Here is a 21,714-nt window from a genome sequence, read left to right as displayed (position 1 = left end):
AGAGCCACTTACGTTAAAAAAAAGGACGAAGGCCTTTAAAGAAAATGGTGCCGAGTCTATCAGCTCTGAATAGGCCGTGCATGGAATAAATTCACGTCAGTCTGAGCTCAGCGTTGGTGTCTGTTCTTTGAAGCGGATGCCAGTGAATCAGTAACCTCAACGCAAGGGCTGAAAAACCCAATCAGGCCCAGGGAATGGAGAGTGTGAACGTTATACACTGTCCAAAAGTGTGACACCTGAACTCGGCCTTGAAGCCTACATGATTGGACTGTGCTTAAAGTATAATCAGATCGATCAATGGGGCTAGGCCAATAGCTGCACACAGAAAAGGACAGATCAGGAGCAGCTCATCCACTCAGCCTAGTGAAAGTTTCGCAGATACAATGCAAGCCTCGGCAGCAAGACTTTCTCCAAATCATTCCCTGCTCCATGAGAGAGACTTTGAAACAGGGCAAGGGACACATGCCCGTTAGGAGGAACGCACGAGGGGAACGCATGATCAGTGAGGTGAGTGTGTGAGGGGATGTGTTACATTACGTCAATCAGTGCACGGGGACCCGATACCATGTGTGTGTTAGGGTGAGCATGCGAGGGAAAAGGTCACAATCGGTCAGGGGAGGGAATGAGGGGGTCATTAAAGTGTGCAAATCAGGGTGAGTGTGCAAGGGGACATTCTGGTACAGCAGTGTGCACTTGCTCTGGTCTCAAGCCAACAGAGAGCAGTTCCAGATTCAGCGAAGGTACAGCAAACGCTCATTGCACAAATAGTTTTATTATCATAAGAACATTACAGACCAAGGTGAATGGAGATGGAGATCCTGCCCCACTGGAGATAACCAATCCCCTCAGCCATTGACATCACGAGAGAAGGCCCTTTAAGCGGAGGATAGGAAACCACTCCAGAAATCATTTTACGTTCAGAGGGGCTCCTGATTGGCCAAAGTGCTTACATACGGGAAGAATTAAAAGATGTTGGTTTTAAAGTAAAATGACTGGCGCGATTCTACAAGCCCAGCACCAGGCAGTGTCCTTGGCAAGTCACCACCCAGGGCAGTGGGCACATTCCCCCATCCCGTGCTCATTCTGGTGAGTGTGGCGAACAGGTAGACCCCTCTATCCATCCCACCACGATGGCAGCTGAAGTGCATCACCCTTCCTGCCCCCTCCGCACAGGGTGCCAGCTTCCTAGTGCCCGCACTAGTGCAAGTGGCAGGGGTGACAATTCCAAGAGGGCCGTCAGATGTTGTTCACACCTTCTGTCGACTGCGAGCACCTCCTTTCCCCCCCCCACCCCGCCCGTCCCTTGCCCCCGCATCCTCCGACGCCAATGGGAGCGGCCCAGAGCCTGACCATCAGCGCGATCTATCCGCTCTACGTACTGTTCTCAGACTTGGCTCGCCAACACTCCTGGATTGTCCTGGAGTCCCCCGGAATTAAAAAGAGTTAATCTCCAGGACAGCAGCCCAGGGACGCGAGCATGCCGCAAAAACCGCGCGGTGGATAGAGCGGTTTCAGGAGTGCCGAGGATTGAGGGTCTCGCAGTCGCCATTATCAAGAGGGCTGACCTATTGGGCGAAAGCGTGGGGGGGGGGGGGGTCAGAGGACATGAGACAAAACACGCCAACTGGAGTTGGCAACTCGGTCAAGTCGTTAATTGACCAAACTAACCATGTGCACGATCATTAAAATGTAGTAGTTAGGCACAAAAAATAATCAAAAAGGCTAATGGAAAGTTAGCCTTTATAACTAGAGGGCTAGAATATAAAGGGGAGGACATTATTCTAAAGTTTTACTAATTGGATAGATTTTTCAGAGAGCCAGCACTGGCTGGATGGGCCGAATGGCCTCCTGTGATTCAATGATCTGGTTGTTAGTGAACAAAAATATTTCTGCTCATCACAGCAAGCGAGAAAGAGGGGGGAGAGGGGGGAGAGGGGGGAGGGAGAGGGAGGGAGGGAGAGATGGGGGGTGGGAGAGATGGGGGGGGAGGGAGAAAGAAGGGGAGGGAGAAAGGGAGAGAGAGAGAAAGAAAGAGAGAATAGAGAGAAAAGGGAGTTTTGCATTTATATAGCGCCTTTTATAACCTCAGGATGTTCCAAAGCACTTTTTGAAGTGTAGTCACTGTTGTAATGTGGGAGGCACAAACAGCAATGTGATAATGACCAGATCATCTGTTTTAGTGGTGTAGGTTGAGGGTTAAATATAGCTGGGGTTCAGATACAGTTCTGCCATTATGTGACTGAATAGGGGGAACTGGCTCGAGGGGCTGAATGGCCTCTTCCTGTTCCTATGTAGCAGAAAGACATCTTACAATCGATACACTTTTTTGTCCTTGCGTGTAAATGTACGACTAATTATTTCAAATTTTTGGTTCTTATAAAATCACGTCTAAAGTCAGTGTTTTGGGAATAGTTTGTCGTGTTCAAAGTCTCCCACACTGTGCATCGAGAACCTTCTTTGTTTCCAGATGTTTTTGCCTCATTTCTGAAAAGGTTATTTACACAGGAGAGGCCACAATTGGTTCAGGAGGCCATTTTCTGATTGGATTCTGACCCCTTCCTTGAACCCTTGGGGCCAAAGGTCCCAGCCTCCCAAGTCACTGGCCTAATGATCTCCATTAAATACTATTGGGCGAAGAAAAAAAGCTTCTTCCAGTCTTCACAGTTAAAAAGTGAGTGGCTTCGTCGAATAAGAAACGAGCGCTCACTTGCAACTAAAATAAAATCATTTCTTCACCAGCCGAACTTGACACAACTGATTCGCTTTATATTTTCGAAAATGTTCACAAGGTTCGGGCGTGCACCTCTCGAGTCTTTGGGATCCTGCCCCAAGTAAAAAAAATGTGCACGGACCATGAGCTGGGTGGACCAGCTCACCCCATATGTTCCTCCCCCTTTCCAGCTCAACACGGAGTCACTGAATCGGCGTAGGAGGAACCAAGCTCTTCAGCTGCAGGAATTATGGCAACTGGAAGGGTGGGGGAGGATAATTATCGTTACACCACAGGGCGAGTGGCTATAGCTTGTGACCCGCATGGGACGAGGGCAGGTGTGGAGAGGGGTACCAGCCAGTGAAGGGGTACAGTCTGTGACGGAGCAGGTTCTCGTAGGAGGTGCCCATGGCCAAGTGTTTGTACAGGTCCAGGGAATGACCGGGGGAGCTGAGCGCCTGTCCCTGAATGGCTGGGATCATGAAGGAATTCACAGTCAGCGAGGGGATGAAGGGTGAGTAGAGGGCCTGGCTCTTCACGTGGTCCAAGTGATGGGCATAGCCAGCTGGGAAACGTGACCTCGCCCCCTCGTAGAAGGCAGAGTCCTGGTGAGTCAGAGCTGTCGGCAGCCAGCCAGGAACGCCAGGCAGTGGGGGCTTCCGGTCACCGTCCATCGCCTTACCATCACCACCACCCTGCCCATCCTTGGTGTCTGGATTCTTGGCAACAAGTAGAGGGGAGACGATGCGAAGTTTCTTCCCATAGGTGGCGTCCAGCTCCTTCTGGCTCCTCTGCAAGGGCTGGGCAGGCCGGCAGTTGGGGAGGGCGCTCTTGGCGTTGGTCAGCAGCCCGTCGCTCTTCGCCCGCTTCGCCGGAACCCTCCGGGGCAGGGCGACGCTGATGGGCGGGACCCAGCAGGCCTTGGGGTGGCCTTCGAAGGATGAGGGGGCCCTACTAGTGAATGAGCTCCTCCTCAGCGGCGAGGGGCCACCTTTAGACTCTGTGACCCAGGGCAGCTGGGTCTGGGGCGTGTTGGCCGCGCTGGCTCGGGGGAGGCTGAGGTCCGTTGGCTGATCGTTCGGAGTAAGCGTCCCTCCGTAGCGCCTTGCCATTTTGTGCGAGTCCGACGTCAGCGTTGGGACTGCACTGCCGCTAAACTCCCTGAAGCTTCTCGGATTGGTGTAGCAACCAAAAGGACCCCCTTTGTTGGGGTAATGGAGGAGGGGCTTCACTATCCCGTGAATGTACGGGCTGCAACAAAAGTTCCCGAAGCACCGAGGAGGTTGGGAATGCTCGCCCGCCCTTCCTTTTGGATCCCTTTCTTCCCGCTCCCCATGGCCATCGAGTGAGGCGACCTGCGAGGGGTAGAACTGATACTTGGCCAGGTTGCTGGTGAAGGGCCACTCCACGCGGTAATCCGGGTGGGTTTGCTTCGGGTGTTGAATGTGATGAATCACGGATGGCCTATGGACGCTCGCCTCGGAGGGGGAGCTGGAGCCAGGAGGAGAGTGCCCGACCTCACTGCCCTTTATTGACTTGACCCCGGCAGGGGGTGATGGGATGCCCACGGCGTTGAAACCGGAAGATGTCGTGTCGCTGCCTTGAGCGAGGAATTTCTTCTTGGCCAAAGGAGACATTATTTCTTGCTCTCTTCTGGAGCGAAGGATGGGCTGGTGGCTCTTGCCCACCTCAGGCGACGATCGTGTCGGAAGGTCGTCCTCACTGCTCGGTGAGGCTCGGGGTTGGCGCGAGTCAGTCCCATCGTCTTCACAAGTAGCGGCGCATCCCCCAGCCATTTCCTCCGACATGCACTTGGTGTCATCAGCAGTGGCGCGGTGGCCATTATGACCCAAGGCCTCGCTGCCCATTATCGTCCCGGAAACCCCTTCAGGTGGGGGCCCGTTGGCGCCCCACAGTTCTTCAGCTGACGCATTCTGCGTGGGCTTCTCGCTGGGTCTCGCTACGTCTTGCGTTGGGGACCTGTTTCCGCCGTTATCCTGGAGTGCGAGTTCATTTAGTGGCTGGTCTTTGGAGTCTTCACTCCCCGGTGTAGTGTTTCTTGGGCTTGGGGGCTCCTTGTCCACAGACACTTCCTCGATCTTCTCCCTTCCTACATCTTCAGAGTCCACTTGAGCAAACACCTGCGCGGGAGACACAAGCATCTAGTCTTTAGGCACAAGGGTAAGGAATTGATGCTAAAACAAGGTGTTCCTGCATGGCCATGCACCTTATAGGCAACATTTAGAAGCAGCTGTCACTTGTACCAGAAGAAGTCAACTGATGCTACCTCTATAGACGTTTAAGAGGTTTGTTTCCCTTACATAGAATTTACCACACAGAAACAGGCCATTCGGCCAACTGGTCCGTGCCGGTGTGAATGCTCCACACGCGCCTCCTCCCACCCTATCACCATAACCCTCTATTCCTTTCTCCCTCGTATGTTTGTCCAGCCTCCCCTTAAATGCATCTATACTATTCGCCTCAACCACTCCCTGTGGGAGCGAGTTCCACATTCTCAGCACTCTCTGGGTAAAGAGGTTTCTCCTGAATTCCCTAGTGAATTTATTAGTGACGATCTTATATTGATGGCCCCCTAGTTCTGGTCTCTCCCGCAAATTAGTAACAATACTGTGGAGGAGGAATTCCTGGAGTATTTACGGGATGGTTTCCTGGACCAATATGTCGAGGAACCAACCAGAGATCAGGCCATCTTAGACTGGGTATTATGTAACGAGAAAGGATTAATTAGCAATCTTGTTGTACGAGGCCCCTTGGGTCGGAGCGATCATAATATGATCGAATTCTTCATTAAGATGGAGAATGAAGTAGTTGACTCCGAAATAAGGGTCCTCAATTTAAATAAAGGAAACTACGATGGTCTGAGGCGTGAGTTGGGTAGGATTGATTGGGGAATGTCACTCAAAGGGTTGACGGTGGATAGGCAATGACAAACATTCAAAGACCGCATGGATGAACTACAGAATTTGTTCATCCCAGTTTGGCATAAAAATAAAACAAAAAAGGTGACTCAACCATGGCTAACAAGGGAAATTAGGGATAGCATAAGATCCAAGGAGAGGACATATAAATTGGCCAGAAAAAGCAGTAAACCTGAGGATTGGGAGCAGTTTAGGATTCAACAAAGGAGGACAAAGGGATTAATTAAGAAAGGGAAAATAGAATATGAGAGTAAGCTTGCAGGGAACATAAAAACTGACTGTAAAAGCTTTTATAGATATGTGAAGAGAAAAAGATTAGTGAAGTCAAGCGTAGGTCCCTTGCAGTCAGAATCAGGGGAATTTATAATGGGGAACAAAGAAATGGCTGACCAATTAAATACATACTTTGGTTCTGTCTTCACAAAGGAGGACACAAATAACCTCCCAGAGATGTCAGGGAACATAGGGTCTGATGAAAGGGAGGAACTGAAAGAAATCAGTATTTATAGGGAAATGGTGTTAGGGAAATTGATGGGATGGAAGGCCGATAAATCCCCAGGGCCTGATAATCTACATCCTAGGGTACTTAAGGAAGTGGCCCTAGAAATAGTTGATGCTTTGCTGATCATCTTCCAGCATTCGATGGAATCTGGAACAGTACCCATGGATTGGAGGGTAGCTAATGTTACCCCACTATTCAAAAAAGGTGGTAGAGAGAAAGTGGGGAATTATACTGACATCGGTAGTGGGGAAAATGCTAGAGTCCATTATAAAAGATGTAATAGCAGAGCACTTGGAAAACAGTGACAGGATCGGACAAAGTCAACATGGATTTACAAAAGGTAAATCGTGCTTGACTAATCTACTGGAATTTTTTGAGGATGTAACTGGTAAAATAGATAAGGGAGAACCAGTGGATGTGGTGTATTTGGACTTTCAGAAGGCTTTTGATAAGGTCCCGCATTAGAGATTAGCGTGTAAAGTTAAGGCACATGGGATTGGAGGCGAGGTATTGACTTGGATAGAGAACTGGTTGGCAGACAGAAAGCAAAGAGTTGGAATAAACGGGTCTTTTTCCAAGTGGCAGGCAGTGACTAGTGGGGTACCGCAGGGATCGGTCCTTGGGCCCCAGCTATTCACAATATATATTAATGATCTAGACAAGGGAACTAGATGTAATATCTCCAAATTTGCAGACGACACAAATCTGGGTGGGGTGTGTGCTGTGAGGAGGATGCCGAGAAACTCCAGGATGATTTGGACAGGTTGGGTGATTGGGCAAAAGCATGGCAGATGCAATATAACGTGGATAAATGCAAGGTTATCCACTTTGGTGGCAAAAACAGGAAGGCAGATTATTATCTGAATGGCAATAGATTGGGAGAAGGGGAAGTGCAACGAGACCTGGGTGTCCTTGTGCACCAGTCAATGAAGGTAAGCATGCAGGTGCAGCAGGCGGTTAAGGCGGCAAATGGCATGTTGGCCTTCGTAGAGAGAGGGTTTGAGTACAGGAACAAGGATGTCTTGCTGCAGTTGTACAGGGCCTTGGTGAGACCACATCTTGAGTATTGTGTGCAGTTTTGGTCGCCTTATCTGAGGAAGGATGTTGTTGCCATGGAAGGAGTTCAGCGAAGATTCACCAGGCTGATACCTGGGATGGCAGGAATGACTATGAGGAGAGATTGGGTCGATTGGGCTTGTACTCGCTGGAGTTTAGAAGAATGAGAGGGGATCTCATTGAAACTTATAAAATCCTGACAGGACTGGACAGACTAGATGCAGGAAGGATGTTCCCGATGGTCGGGGAGTCCAGAACCAGGGGTCACAGTCTAAGGATAAGGGGTAAGCCATTTAGGACAGAAATGAGGAGGAATTTCTTCACCCAGAGAGTGGTGAACCTGTGGAATTCTCTACCACAGAAGGCAGTTGAGGCCAATTCATTAAATATATTCAAGAAGGAATTGGATATATTTCTTAAGGCTAAAGGGATCAAGGGGTATGGGGAGAAAGCAGGGACAGGGTACTGAATTTGGATGATCAGCCATGATCTCATTGAATGGCGGAGCAAGCTCGAGGGGCCGAATGGCCTACTCCTGCTCCTATCTTCTATGTTAAGTGGAAACATCTTCTCTACATCTGCCCTATCAAACTCATTCATAATCTTCAAGACCTCTATCAGTTCACCCCTCAGTCTTCTCCTTTCGAGAGAAAAGAGCCCCAATCTTTCCCCCTCAGTTCTGGTATCATCCCAGTAAATCTTTTTTGCACTTTTCCCCAGTGCTTCTATATCCTTTGGCGAATGCTTAGTGTGGGCACTCAATGAGGAAGTGGTCATACTCACTCCATCAGTGTGATACCAAAGTCAAGACACTGAAATATATTGTCCACTACTGGCAAATTAAGTTAAGCATGATTAAAAATTAATCTTCACAATAATCAGCACTTGACATTGCTGATTCCAGTCACACGGGCCCACAGAAACGCTTGGGGCCTACTTGCCTCAAGTAAGGAACACAGCCTTCCTCATCTACTACTTAGGGGCCTTAAATTATCCCCCAGGCCTCTGCGGGTTCTGGGTGGTGCAATCAGTTCAAACTTTACTCAGTCTGCTCCCTGGGTTGAAGGCCAACACCAAGTGGATGGCAGATCATTGTAAGCCCTTCCCTCAGGCCCAAACTAAAGACCATTTCAAGCCAATTCCTCAGCAATGAGGCGACAGGACAAAGCCGGCAGCATAGCGGGAGCGTTACTCTGCTCTAACTGTAGAACCACAGAGACCGGCACTGGGATGAGGTTGCCGAGACACGGTTAACATACCCCATCTGTCTCACCGCTCCGCTGCACGCTGTCCTTCAGTGATTTCCGTTTGCTGTTTTTCTCCTTTTGCTCAGTACTGGATCCTTTCCCCTCCTTGTTCTTGATGACGTTGTACTGTTTCCGAGGCTTGAAGGCTGGAAGTGGCTTGTCCTCCTCTCCCTTGATGTGCCGTTCGTATGGCAAGACCAGTCTGCCCGAGAGAGGAGGAGGAGGATCAGAGCAGATTGCCACGACTGCACCATGAGGGCACCTGATATCTGCCGCTACCCTGCGTCACTCCTTCCCACCCTCCGCCACCTGTCCCACGAAGGGAAAGCAGACAGAGGTCCTGTCTACCTGTACAGCTGATGTAAAACACCAGAGTTCCCCTGGCGTCCTGGCCAGCATTTCTCCCTCAGCCAGCACCAGGAACAGAAGGTCTGACTGCTCATCCATTCTCTTGCGGTTTAAGATCTTGCTATGCGTAAAGTGGTGGCTACGTTCCCTGACATAAAACTCCGTCAATTACCAATTAATCAAAGGCCTGCAAAGCACTTTTGTTTGAGGATTTCTGATATGCCGCGTGAGGGCAACTTCATGAATGGGGGATTGTAGAGAAACTTTACTCTGTATCTGACCCGTGCTGTACCTGCCCTGGGAGTGTTTGATGGGGACAGTGTAGAGGGAGCTTTACTCTGTATCTAACCCGTGCTGTACCTGCCCTGGGAGTGTTTGATGGGACAGTGTAGAGGGAGCTTTACTCTGTATCTAACCCGTGCTGTACCTGCCCTGGGAGTGTTTGATGGGGACAGTGTAGAGGGAGCTTTACTCTGTATCTAACCCGTGCTGTCCCTGCCCTGGGAGTGTTTGATGGGACAGTGTAGAGGGAGCTTTACTCTGTATCTAACCCATGCTGTACCTGCCCTGGGAGTGTTTGATGGGACAGTGTAGAGGGAGCTTTACTCTGTATCTGACCCGTGCTGTACCTGCCCTGGGAGTGTTTGATGGGACAGTGCAGAGGGAGCTTTACTCTGTATCTAACCCGTGCTGTACCTGCCCTGGGAGTGTTTGACGGGTCAGTGTAGAGGGAGCTTTACTCTGTATCTAACCCGTGCTGTACCTGCCCTGGGAGTGTTTGATGAGACAGTGTAGAGAAGCTTTACTCTGTATCTAACCCGTGCTGTACCTGCCCTGCGAGTGTTTGATGGGACAGTGTAGAGGGAGCTTTACTCTGTATCTAACCCGTGCTGTACCTGCCCTGGGAGTGTTTGATGGGACAGTGTAGAGGGAGCTTTACTCTGTATCTAACCCGTGCTGTACCTGCCCTGGGAGTGTTTGATGGGACAGTGTAGAGGGAGCTTTACTCTGTGTCTGACCCGTGCTGTACCTGCCCTGGGAGTGTTTGATGGGACAGTGTAGAGAAGCTTTACTCTGTATCTAACCCGTGCTGTACCTGCCCTGGGAGTGTTTGATGGGACAGTGTAGAGGGAGCTTTACTCTGTGTCTGACCCGTGCTGTACCTGCCCTGGGAGTGTTTGATGGGACAGTGTAGAGAAGCTTTACTCTGTATCTAACCCGTGCTGTACCTGCCCTGGGAGTGTTTGATGGGACAGTGTAGAGGGAGCTTTACTCTGTGTCTGACCCGTGCTGTACCTGCCCTGGGAGTGTTTGATGGGACAGTGTAGAGGGAGCTTTACTCTGTGTCTAACCTGTGCTGTACCTGCCCTGGGAGTGTTAGATGGGACAGTGTAGAGAAGCTTTACTCTGTGTCTGACCCGTGCTGTACCTGCCCTGGGAGTGTTTGATGGGGACAGTGTAGAGAAACTTTACTCTGTGTCTGACCCGTGCTGTACCTGCCCTGGGAGTGTTTGATGGGACAGTGTAGAGGGAGCTTTACTCTGTATCTAACCCGTGCTGTACCTGCCCTGGGAGTGTTTGATGAGACAGTGTAGAGGGAGCTTTATTCTGTATCTAACCCGTGCTGTCCCTGCCCTGGGAGTGTTTGATGGGACAGTGTAGAGGGAGCTTTACTCTGTATCTAACCCGTGCTGTACCTGCCCTGGGAGTGTTTGATGGGACAGTGTAGAGGGAGCTTTACTCTGTGTCTGACCCGTGCTGTACCTGCCCTGGGAGTGTTTGATGGGACAGTGTAGAGGGAGCTTTACTCTGTATCTAACCCGTGCTGTACCTGCCCTGGGAGTGTTTGATGGGACAGTGTAGAGGGAGCTTTACTCTGTGTCTGACCCGTGCTGTACCTGCCCTGGGAGTGTTTGATGGGACAGTGTAGAGAAGCTTTACTCTGTATCTAACCCGTGCTGTACCTGCCCTGGGAGTGTTTGATGGGACAGTGTAGAGGGAGCTTTACTCTGTGTCTGACCCGTGCTGTACCTGCCCTGGGAGTGTTTGATGGGACAGTGTAGAGAAGCTTTACTCTGTATCTAACCCGTGCTGTACCTGCCCTGGGAGTGTTTGATGGGACAGTGTAGAGGGAGCTTTACTCTGTGTCTGACCCGTGCTGTACCTGCCCTGGGAGTGTTTGATGGGACAGTGTAGAGGGAGCTTTACTCTGTGTCTAACCTGTGCTGTACCTGCCCTGGGAGTGTTAGATGGGACAGTGTAGAGAAGCTTTACTCTGTGTCTGACCCGTGCTGTACCTGCCCTGGGAGTGTTTGATGGGGACAGTGTAGAGAAACTTTACTCTGTGTCTGACCCGTGCTGTACCTGCCCTGGGAGTGTTTGATGGGACAGTGTAGAGGGAGCTTTACTCTGTATCTAACCCGTGCTGTACCTGCCCTGGGAGTGTGTGATGGGACAGTGTAGAGGGAGCTTTACTCTGTGTCTGACCCGTGCTGTACCTGCCCTGGGAGTGTTTGATGGGACAGTGTAGAGGGAGCTTTACTCTGTATCTAACCCGTGCTGTACCTGCCCTGGGAGCGTTTGATGGGACAGTGTAGAGGGAGCTTTACTCTGTATCTAACCCGTGCTGTACCTGCCCTGGGAGTGTTTGATGGGACAGTGTAGAGAGAGCTTTACTCTGTATCTAACCCGTGCTGTACCTGCCCTGGGAGTGTCTGATGGGACAGTGTAGAGGGAGCTTTACTCTGTGTCTGACCCGTGCTGTACCTGCCCTGGGAGTGTTTGATGGGACAGTGTAGAGGGAGCTTTACTCTGTATCTAACCCGTGCTGTACCTGCCCTGGGAGTGTTTGATGGGACAGTGTAGAGGGAGCTTTACTCTGTATCTAACCCCGTGCTATACCTGCCCCGGGAGTGTTTGATGGGACAGTGTAGAGGGAGCTTTACTCTGTATCTAACCCGTGCTGTACCTGCCCTGGGAGTGTTTGATGGGACAGTGTAGAGGGAGCTTTACTCTGTATCTAACCCATGCTGTACCTGCCCTGGGAGTGTGTGATGGGACAGTGTAGAGGGAGCTTTACTCTGTGTCTGACCCGTGCTGTACCTGCCCTGGGAGTGTTTGATGGGACAGTGCAGAGGGAGCTTTACTCTGTATCTAACCCATGCTGTACCTGCCCTGGGAGTGTTTGATGGGACAGTGTAGAGGGAGCTTTACTCTGTATCTAACCCATGCTGTACCTGCCCTGGGAGTGTTTGATGGGACGGTGTAGAGGGAGCTTTACTCTGTATCTAACCTGTGCTGTACCTGCCCTGGGAGTGTTTGATGGGACAGTGCAGAGGGAGCTTTACTCTGTATCTAACCCGTGCTGTACCTGCCCTGGGAGTGTTTGATGGGACAGTGTAGAGGGAGCTTTACTCTGTATCTAACCCGTGGTGTACCTGCCCTGGGAGTGTTTGATGGGACAGTGTAGAGAAGCTTTACTCTGTATCCAATCCCATGCTGTCCCTGCCCTGGGAGTGTTTGATGGGACAGTGTAGAGGGAGCTTTACTCTGTATCTAACCCATGCTGTACCTGCCCTGGGAGTGTTTGATGGGACAATGTAGAGGGAACTTTACTCTGTATCTAACCTGTGCTGTACCTGCCCTGGGAGTGTTAGATGGGACAGTGTAGAGGGAGCTTTACTCTGTATCTAACCCGTGCTGTACCTGCCCTGGGAGTGTTTGATGGGACAGTGTAGAGGGAGCTTTACTCTGTATCTAACCCGTGCTGTAGCTGCCCTGGGAGTGTTTGATGGGACAGTGTAGAGGGAGCTTTACTCTGTATCTAACCCGTGCTGTACCTGCCCTGGGAGTGTTTGATGGGACAGTGTAGAGGGAGCTTTACTCTGTATCTAACCCGTGCTGTAGCTGCCCTGGGAGTGTTTGATGGGACAGTGTAGAGGGAGCTTTACTCTGTATCTAACCCGTGCTGTACCTGCCCTGGGAGTAAACCTCCCTCTACACTGTCCCATCTGAACCTGCGATCCAATTGGATCCCAATTCTGGAACTTGATTGGTTGGTTGAAGGGAGAGTAGTGTCTAGGATCAGACCACTCAGCTGTGGGATGGTATAGCTTACAGGGGCCGGATCTCCCCGAATCTTCAGCCTGATAGATCGAAGGGACTCAGCAACACCACATTGTCAAAGAATAGTCGGCGTGAGACCAAAATTCCAACACCGTCCCTCTGCAGGCGAGGTGCAAATGGACAAAGGCCATCCACTGAAAGGCCGGTGCCACCTACCTCTCGTAGTGTCGGCGTGTACATGTGGCGGCACTGGTGCTCCCAGGGTTTCCGCCCAGCTCGTCGTAGATGTTCTTCCAGAGGCGGCTTGTTGTAACCTGCAAGGGCAGAAAGCAAATGGACGGTAGCCTAGTGGTTATGGTACCAGACCAGCAACCCGGAGGCGTTGAGTTCAAATCCCAGCGCTGCAGGTTGGGAATAAATGGCAACCAATAAAAACCCAACTGGTTTGTCTCTGTCTTTCAGGGAAGGGAACCTGTCTCCCCTATCCAGTCTGTACCTGCACGTGACTCCAGTCTCAGCCATGGCTCAGTCGGCAGCACTCACCTCCCAGTCAGTGCGTTCAAGTCCCACTTGAGCACATAATCCAGGCCAACACGCCCAGTGCAGTGCCGAGGGAGGGTTGCACTGTTGAAGGTGCTGTCTTTCGGATGAGACATTAAACTCAGGTGGATGTAAAAGATCCCACAGCCACTATTTGAAGGAGGGCAGGGGAGTTCTCCCCGGTGTCCTGGCCAATATTTATCCCTCAACCATCACCTAAGACAGATTACCTAGTCATTTATTTCATTGCTGTGTGTGGGAACTTGCTGTGCGCAAATTGGCTGCCGCATTTCCTACATTACAACAGTGAGAAAACAGACCAAGTTCCATCGAGTCCGCCCTCTACCCTCCTGGTAGTCGCACGATACAACGATAATGGATAAATGGGATGTAACAGATATTAAGCAGGTGCAGGGGGGGGGGTGGAGGAAGGAATAGAACCGTGTCCGTTCTATTTCCCGCACTTCTGCCCTCACCCCTGCCCCTCCCTCCCGGAACCACGATAGAGTTCCCCTTGTCCTCACCTTTCACCCCACCAGCCTCCACATTCAACGGATCATCCTCCGCCATTTCCGCCACCTCCAACGTGATCCCACCACCAAACACATCTTCCCCTCACCTCCCCTTTCAGCATTCCGAAGGGACCGCTCCCTCCGCGACACCCTGGTCCACTCCTCTATCACCCCCAACAGCCCTTCTCCTTCACGTGCAAGTGCAGGAGATGCAACACCTGCTCTTTTACCTCCTCCCTTCCCACTGTCCAGGGCCCCGAACACCCCTTCTGTAAAGTCTGTGGGTTGTATAGCGAAGTAATACACAGACTACAAGAGTAACTTAAACAGGACTTTACTATTCGAAGGTCAGGGCGAATCTGCCCAATAAGTTCTGCCACAGCACTTATATACCGGTGTGGTCACCGTCGGTATTACAGTATACAGCAGCCAGGATAAAGTAGTGCCACACCTAAAATAGTTCTCTTAAAGGTGGACGGTTACATACAATAGTTCTCTTAAAGGTAGAACAGTTACATACACTACACCTTCCAGGTGAAACAGCGATTTACTTGTACTTCTTACAATCTAGTATACTGTATTCGCTGCTCACGATGTGGTCTCCTCTACACTGGGGAGACCAAACGCAGATTGGGCGACCGCTTTGCGGAACACCTCCGTTCAGTCCGTAAGGGTGACCCTGAGCTTCCGGTCGCCTGTCACTTTAATTCTCCGCTTCACTCCCACTCTGACCTCTCCGTCCTCGGGCTATTGCATTGCTGCAATGAAGCTCAACGTAAGCTCGAGGAACAGCACCTCATCTTTCGATTGGGCACTTTGCAGCCTGCCGGACTCAACACTGAGTTCAGCAATTTCAGATAATAATCCCTGCCATTTTTCATGCTGTATGATTTTTGCCATTCCCATTTGCAACATTTTATGCTTCCTGCCTCTTACAAAAGTACAGGATGTTCTTTCTATTTCTTCCTCCCCCTCCCCGCTGTCTCTGCACCTGCTTAATATCTGTTACATCTCCAGCTTTTTCCAGTTCTGATGAAGGGTCCCAGACCTGAAACGTTAACTCTGTTTCTCTCTCCACGGATGCTGCCTGGCCTGCTGAGTATTTCCAGCGTTTTCTGTTGTTACAACGATAATGGAGTTGTTAACTGATAGAGATCGATCGATCAAAGCAATCGATCTCAATCAGGCAACTAGCCGGCCGGCCATCAACTGTTGTAGTCACGACAATCTCCAGCCAATCAAATCTGCCAATAAAACAATCTAATTGGGGAAAGGGCTGAGGGCTGTGCTCAGTACAGACACACGTATCGCAGACGTTTGGCTCAAGTGCCCTCTAGATGAGCAAACAAGATCCTGCCTCAGAAGATTAAAGCGGAAATTCTTGTTGGCAGTATTAGTGGTGGAGTGTTGACCACATTGGTACCGTATCTCTCAGTCCAATATTTTAGCAGTAACCTTAACTCATCTATCTATTTTTAATAATCTTGTGTACGTGCGCACTTCCTGTTACGATGCAGATCTTTAGTCACTATTTCTCAGTAACACTTTCATATCAACATCTGAAGTCAACGGTTAGAATGGGAAATCCCCCGTCTGCCCGGCAATCGTGGGCTGGCTCCATTCAGGCCTCCAACCAGCAGGCGGCACTGTCCCTGTGCCTCAGAGAGAAAGAGAGGGGGGGGGAGAGAGGAGCGAGCGCGAGAGAGAGCGAGGGGGCGAGAGAGAGAGAGAGAGAGGGGGCGAGAGAGAGAGAGGGCGAGAGAGAGAGAGGGCGAGAGAGGGGGCGAGAGAGAGAGAGGAGCGACAGAGACAGAGAGAGAGCGCGAGAGAGAGAGAGGAGCGACAGAGACAGAGAGAGAGCGCGAGAGAGAGCGTGCGAGAGAGCGCGCGAGAGAGAGAGCGCGAGAGAGAGAGAGAGAGCGAGAGCGAGAGAGCGAGAGAGAGAGCGCGAGAGAGAGCACGAGAGAGCGCGAGAGAGAGAGCGCGCGAGAGAGAGAGAGCGCGCGATAGAGAGAGCGCGAGAGAGAGAGAGCGCGAGAGAGAGAGAGAGAGAGAGAGCGCGAGAGAGAGAGAGCGAGAGAGAGAGAGAGCGCGCGAGAGCGAGAGAGAGAGCACGAGAGAGAGCGCGAGAGAGAGAGCGCGAGAGAGAGAGCGCGAGAGAGCGCGAGAGAGCGAGAGAGCGAGAGAGAGCGCGAGAGAGAGCGCGAGAGAGAGCGAGAGAGAGAGAGAGCGCGAGAGAGAGAGAGAGAGCGCGCGAGAGAGAGAGCGAGAGAGAGAGAGAGAGCGCGAGAGAGCGAGCGAGAGAGAGAGAGAGAGAGAGCGCACGCGCGAGAGAGAGAGAGAGAGCGCGCGAGAGCGAGCGAGCGAGCGAGAGAGCGCGCGAGAGAGAGAGAGAGAGCGCGAGAGAGACTGAGAGCGCGCGCGAGAGAGAGAGCGCGAGAGAGAGCGCGAGAGAGAGAGCGCAAGAGAGAGCGCGAGAGAGAGAGCGCGCGCTGCGCTGCGGGCGAGAGAGAGAGAGCGCGCGAGAGAGAGCGAGAGAGAGAGAGCGCGCGCGAGAGAGAGCGCGCGAGAGAGAGAGAGCGCGACAGAGAGCGCGCGAGAGAGAGAGAGCGCGAGAGAGACTGAGAGCGCGCGCGAGAGAGAGAGCGCGAGAGAGAGAGCGCGAGAGAGAGAGCGCAAGAGAGAGCGCGAGAGAGAGAGCGCGCGCGCGCTGCGGGCGAGAGAGAGAGAGCGCGCGAGAGAGAGCGAGAGCGAGAGAGAGAGTGCGCGAGAGAGAGCGCGCGCGCGCGAGAGACTGAGAGCGCGCGCGAGAGAGAGAGCGCGCGAGAGAGAGAGAGAGAGCGAGAGAGCGCGCGAGAGAGAGCGCGCGCGAGAGAGAGCGCGAGAGAGAGAGAGCGCGAGAGAGAGAGCGCGCGCGAGAGAGAGAGAGCGCGAGAGAGAGAGCGCGAGAGAGAGAGAGCGAGAGAGAGAGAGCGCGAGAGAGAGAGAGAGAGAGCGCGAGAGAGAGCGCGAGAGCGCGAGAGAGAGCGCGAGAGAGAGAGAGAGAGAGCGCGAGAGAGAGAGAGAGAGAGAGAGCGCGAGAGAGAGAGAGAGAGCGCTGAGAGAGAGAGAGAGAGCGCGCGAGAGAGAGCGCGAGAGCGAGAGAGAGAGAGCGCGAGAGAGCGCGAGAGAGAGAGAGCGCGAGAGAGAGAGAGAGCGCGAGAGAGAGAACGCGAGAGAGAGCGCGAGAGAGAGAACGCGAGAGAGAGCGCGAGAGAGAGAGCGCGAGAGAGCGCGAGAGAGAGAGAGCGAGAGAGAGCGCGAGAGAGCGAGAGAGAGCGAGAGAGCGCGAGAGAGAGCGCGAGAGAGAGAGAGAGCGCGAGAGAGAGAGAGCGCGAGAGAGAGAGAGAGCGCGAGAGAGAGAGCGCGAGAGAGAGAGCGCGAGAGAGAGAGAGAGTGCGAGAGAGAGAACGCGAGAGAGAGCGCGAGAGAGAGAACGCGAGAGAGAGAACGCGAGAGAGAGCGCGAGAGCGCGAGAGAGAGAGCGCGAGAGCGCGAGAGAGCGCGAGAGAGAGAGCGCGAGAGAGCGAGAGAGAGCAAGAGAGCGCGAGAGAGCGCGAGAGAGCGAGAGAGAGCGCGAGAGAGCGCGAGAGAGAGCGCGAGAGAGCGCGAGAGAGAGCGCGAGAGAGAGCGCGAGAGAGAGAGAGCGCGAGCGAGAGAGCGCGAGAGAGAGAGAGCGCGAGAGAGAGAGCGCGAGAGAGCGCGAGAGAGAGAGAGCGCGAGAGAGAGAGAGAGCGCGCGAGAGAGAGCGCGAGAGAGAGAGAGCGCGAGAGAGCGCGAGAGAGAGAGAGCGCGAGAGAGAGAGCGCGAGAGAGAGAGAGAGAGCGAGAGAGAGAGCGCGAGAGAGAGAGAGAGCGCGCGAGAGAGAGAGAGAGAGCGCACGCGCGAGAGAGAGAGAGAGCGCGCGCGAGAGAGAGAGCGCGAGAGAGACTGAGAGCGCGCGCGAGAGAGAGAGAGCGCGTAGAGAGAGAGAGAGCGCGCGCGCGAGAGAGAGAGAGAGCGCGCGAGAGAGCGAGAGAGAGAGAGAGAGCGCGCGAGAGCGAGCGAGAGAGACTGAGAGCGCACGCGAGAGAGAGAGAGAGAGCGCGCGCGCGCGAGCGAGAGAGAGAGCGAGAGCGCGCGAGAGAGAGACTGAGAGCGCGCGAGAGAGAGAGAGAGAGAGCGTGCGCGCGAGCGAGAGCGCGAGAGGGAGAGAGAGCGCGCGAGAGAGAGAAAGAGAGAGCGCTCGAGAGAGAGAGAGAGCGCGCGAGAGAGAGAGAGCGCGAGCGCGAGAGAGAGAGAGAGGGGAGAGAGAGAGAGCGCGAGCGCGAGAGAGAGAGAGGGGAGAGAGAGAGAGAGGGGAGAGAGCGAGAGAGAGACAGACAGAGAGAGGGAGGGAGGGGAGACAGAGGGAGGGGGGGAGGGAGGGGGAGACAGAGGGGAGACAGAGGGAGGGACAGAGGAGGGGGAGACAGAGGGAGGGAGAGGGGGAGACAGAGGGAGGGAGGGAGGGAGGGAGGGGGAGACAGAGGGAGGGAGGGAGGGAGGGGGAGACAGAGGGAGGGAGGGAGGGGGAGACGGAGGGGGAGACAGAGGGAGGGAGGGAGGGGGAGACGGAGGGGGAGACGGAGGGAGGGAGGGAGGGGGAGACGGAGGGAGGGAGGGAGGGGGAGACGGAGGGAGGGAGGGAGGGAGGGGGAGACGGAGGGAGGGAGGGAGGGGGAGACGGAGGGAGGGAAGGAGGGAGGGAGGGGGAGACGGAGGGAGGGAGGGAGGGAGGGGGAGACGGAGGGAGGGAAGGAGGGAGGGACAGAGGGAGGGAGGCAGGGGGAGACAGAGGGAGGGAGGGAGGGGGAGACAGAGGGAGGAAGGGAGGGGGAGTCAGAGGGAGGGAGGGAGACAGGGGGAGACAGAGGGAGGGAGGGGGAGACAGAGGGAGGGAGGGAGGGGGAGACAGAGGGAGGGAGGGAGGGAGGGAGGGGGAGACAGAGGGAGGGAGGGGGAGACAGGGGGAGACAGGGAGGGAGGGAGAGACAGGGGGAGACAGGGAGGGAGGGAGGGAGGGGGAGACAGAGGGCGGGAGGGAGGGAGGGAGGGAGGGGGGGTCAGAGGGAGGGAGGGAGGGGGAGACAGAGGGAGGGAGGGAGGGGGAGACAGAGGGAGGGAGGGAGGGAGGGGGAGACAGGGGGAGACAGAGGGAGGAGGGAGGGGGGGAGACAGGGAGGGAGGGGGAGACAGAGGGCGGGAGGGAGGGAGGGAGGGGGAGTCAGAGGGAGGGAGGGAGGGAGGGAGGGGGAGACAGAGGGAGAGACAGAGGGAGGGAGGGAGGGGGAGACAGAGGGAGGGAGGGAGACGGGGGAGACAGAGGGAGGGAGGGAGGGAGGGAGACAGGGGGAGACAGAGGGAGACAGAGGGAGGGAGGGAGGGAGACAGGGGGAGACAGAGGGAGGGAGGGAGGGAGACAGGGGGAGGGAGGGAGGGGGAGACAGGGGGAGGGAGGGAGGGAGGGAGGGGGAGTCAGAGGGAGGGAGGGAGGGAGGGGGAGACAGAGGGAGGGAGGGAGGGGGAGACAGAGGGAGGGAGGGAGGGGGGAGACAGAGGGAGGGAGGGAGGGGGGGAGACAGAGGGAGGGAGGGAGGGAGGGGGAGACGGAGGGAGGGAGACAGGGGGAGACAGAGGGAGGGAGGGAGAGTCAGAGGGAGGGGGAGACAGAGGGAGGGAGGGAGGGAGGGAGGGGGAGACAGAGGGAGGGGGAGTCAGAGGGAGGGAGGGGGAGACAGAGGGAGGGAGGGAGGGAGGGGGAGACGGAGGGGGAGTCAGAGGGAGGGAGGGAGGGAGGGGGAGACAGAGGGAGGGAGGGAGGGGGAGACAGAGCGAGGGAGGGAGGGGGAGACAGAGGGAGGGAGGGAGGGGGAGACAGAGCGAGGGAGGGAGGGGGAGGCAGAGGGAGGGAGGGAGACAGAGGGAGGGAGGGAGGGGGAGACAGAGGGAGGGAGGGAGGGAGGGGGAGACAGAGGGAGGGAGGGAGGGAGGGAGGGGGAGACAGAGGGAGGGAGGGAGGGAGGGAGAGACAGAGGGAGGGAGGGAGGGAGGGGAGACAGGGGGAGACAGGGAGGGAGGGGGAGACAGGGGGAGGGAGGGAGGGAGGGGGAGACAGGGGGAGACAGAGGGAGGGAGGGAGGGGGAGACAGAGGGAGGGAGGGAGGGAGGGAGGGGGAGACAGAGGGAGGGAGGAAGGGGGAGACGGAGGGAGGGAGGGAGGGGGAGACAGGGAGGGAGGGAGGGGGGGAGGGAGGGGGAGACAGAGGGAGGGGGAGACAGGGGGAGACAGAGGGAGGGAGGGAGGGGGAGACAGCGGGAGGGAGGGAGGGAGGGGGAGACAGGGGGAGGGAGGGAGAGACAGAGGGAGGGAGGGAGGGGGAGACAGAGGGAGGGAGGGAGGGGGAGACAGAGGGAGGGAGGGGGAGACAGAGGGAGGGAGGGAGGGAGGGGGAGACAGAGGGAGGGAGGGAGGGGGGAGGAGGGAGGGAGGGAGGGAGGGGGAGACAGAGGGAGGGAGGGAGGGAGGGGGAGACAGAGGGAGGGCGGGAGGGAGGGAGGAGACAGAGGGAGGGGGAGACAGGGGGAGACAGAGGGAGGGAGGGAGGGGAGACAGCGGGAGGGAGGGAGGGAGGGGGAGACGGGGAGGGAGGGAGAGACAGAGGGAGGGAGGGAGGGGGAGACAGAGGGAGGGAGGGGGAGACAGAGGGAGGGAGGGAGGGGGAGACAGAGGGAGGGAGGGGGAGACAGAGGGAGGGAGGGGGAGACAGAGGGAGGGAGGGAGGGGGAGACAGGGAGGGAGGGAGGGAGGGAGGGGGAGACAGAGGGAGGGAGGGAGGGAGGGGGAGACAGAGGGAGGGAGGGAGGGGGGAGACAGAGGGAGGGCGGGAGGGAGGGAGGAGACAGAGGGAGGGAGGGAGGGCGAGACGGAGGGAGGGAGGGAGGGCGAGACGGAGGGAGGGAGGGAGGGAGGGCGAGACGGAGGGAGGGAGGGCGAGACGGAGGGAGGGAGAGAGGGAGGGAGGGAGGGAGGGAGGGAGGGCGAGGCGGAGGGAGGGAGGGAGGGAGGGCGAGACAGAGGGAGGGAGGGCGAGACAGAGGGAGGGAGGGAGGGAGGGCGAGACGGAGGGAGGGAGGGCGAGACGGAGGGAGGGAGGGAGGGCGAGACAGAGGGAGGGAGGGAGGGAGGGCGAGACAGAGGGAGGGAGGGAGGGAGGGCGGGAGGGAGGGAGAGACGGAGGGAGGGAGGGAGGGAGGGCGAGACGGAGGGAGGGAGGGAGGGAGGGCGAGACGGAGGGAGGGAGGGAGGGCGAGGCGGAGGGAGGGAGGGCGAGGCGGAGGGAGGGAGGGAGGGCGAGGCGGAGGGAGGGAGGGAGGGCGAGGCGGAGGGAGGGAGGGCGAGGCGGAGGGAGGGCAAGACAGAGGGAGGGAGGGAGGGAGGGCGAGACAGAGGGAGGGAGGGAGGGCGTGACAGAGGGAGGGAGGGAGGGAGGGCGAGACGGAGGGAGGGAGGGCGAGACAGAGGGAGGGAGGGCGGGAGGGCTAGACAGAGGGAGGAAGGGCGGGAGGGCGAGACAGAGGGAGGGAGGGCGAGACAGAGGGAGGGAGGGAGGGAGGGCGAGACAGAGGGAGGGAGGGAGGGCGAGACAGAGGGAGGGAGGGAGGGCGAGACAGAGGGAGGGAGGGAGGGCGAGACAGAGGGAGGGAGGGAGGGCGAGACAGAGGGAGGGAGGGCGAG

The 21,714-nt window shown here is 55.7% G+C and overlaps 1 protein-coding gene across 1 annotated transcript in view; it reads right to left on the bottom strand.

Annotated features, from left to right (window-relative positions):
- Positions 1 to 752: 752 nt before the first annotated feature.
- Positions 753 to 21,714, bottom strand: part of LOC147097849 (AT-rich interactive domain-containing protein 5B-like) — a 92,012-nt gene continuing 71,050 nt past the window's right edge. Inside the window, exons 2-4 of the mRNA XM_085970787.1 lie at positions 13,084 to 13,318; positions 8,467 to 8,656; positions 753 to 4,851 (exon numbers count right to left, since the gene is read on the bottom strand). Of these exons, the coding sequence (XP_085826913.1) occupies positions 3,016 to 4,851; positions 8,467 to 8,656; positions 13,084 to 13,318 (2,261 nt within the window). The 3' untranslated portion in view covers positions 753 to 3,015. The remainder of the gene's footprint in view (positions 4,852 to 8,466; positions 8,657 to 13,083; positions 13,319 to 21,714) is intronic.

Source organism: Somniosus microcephalus, chromosome 30 (assembly GCF_052327205.1).
Source record: "Somniosus microcephalus isolate GS21.2 chromosome 30, FLI_Smic_1.0, whole genome shotgun sequence".
In the NCBI taxonomy this organism is placed as follows: Eukaryota; Metazoa; Chordata; class Chondrichthyes; order Squaliformes; family Somniosidae; genus Somniosus; species Somniosus microcephalus.
Note: the sequence above shows the minus strand (reverse complement) of the source record. Positions and strands in the feature narration are given on the sequence as shown.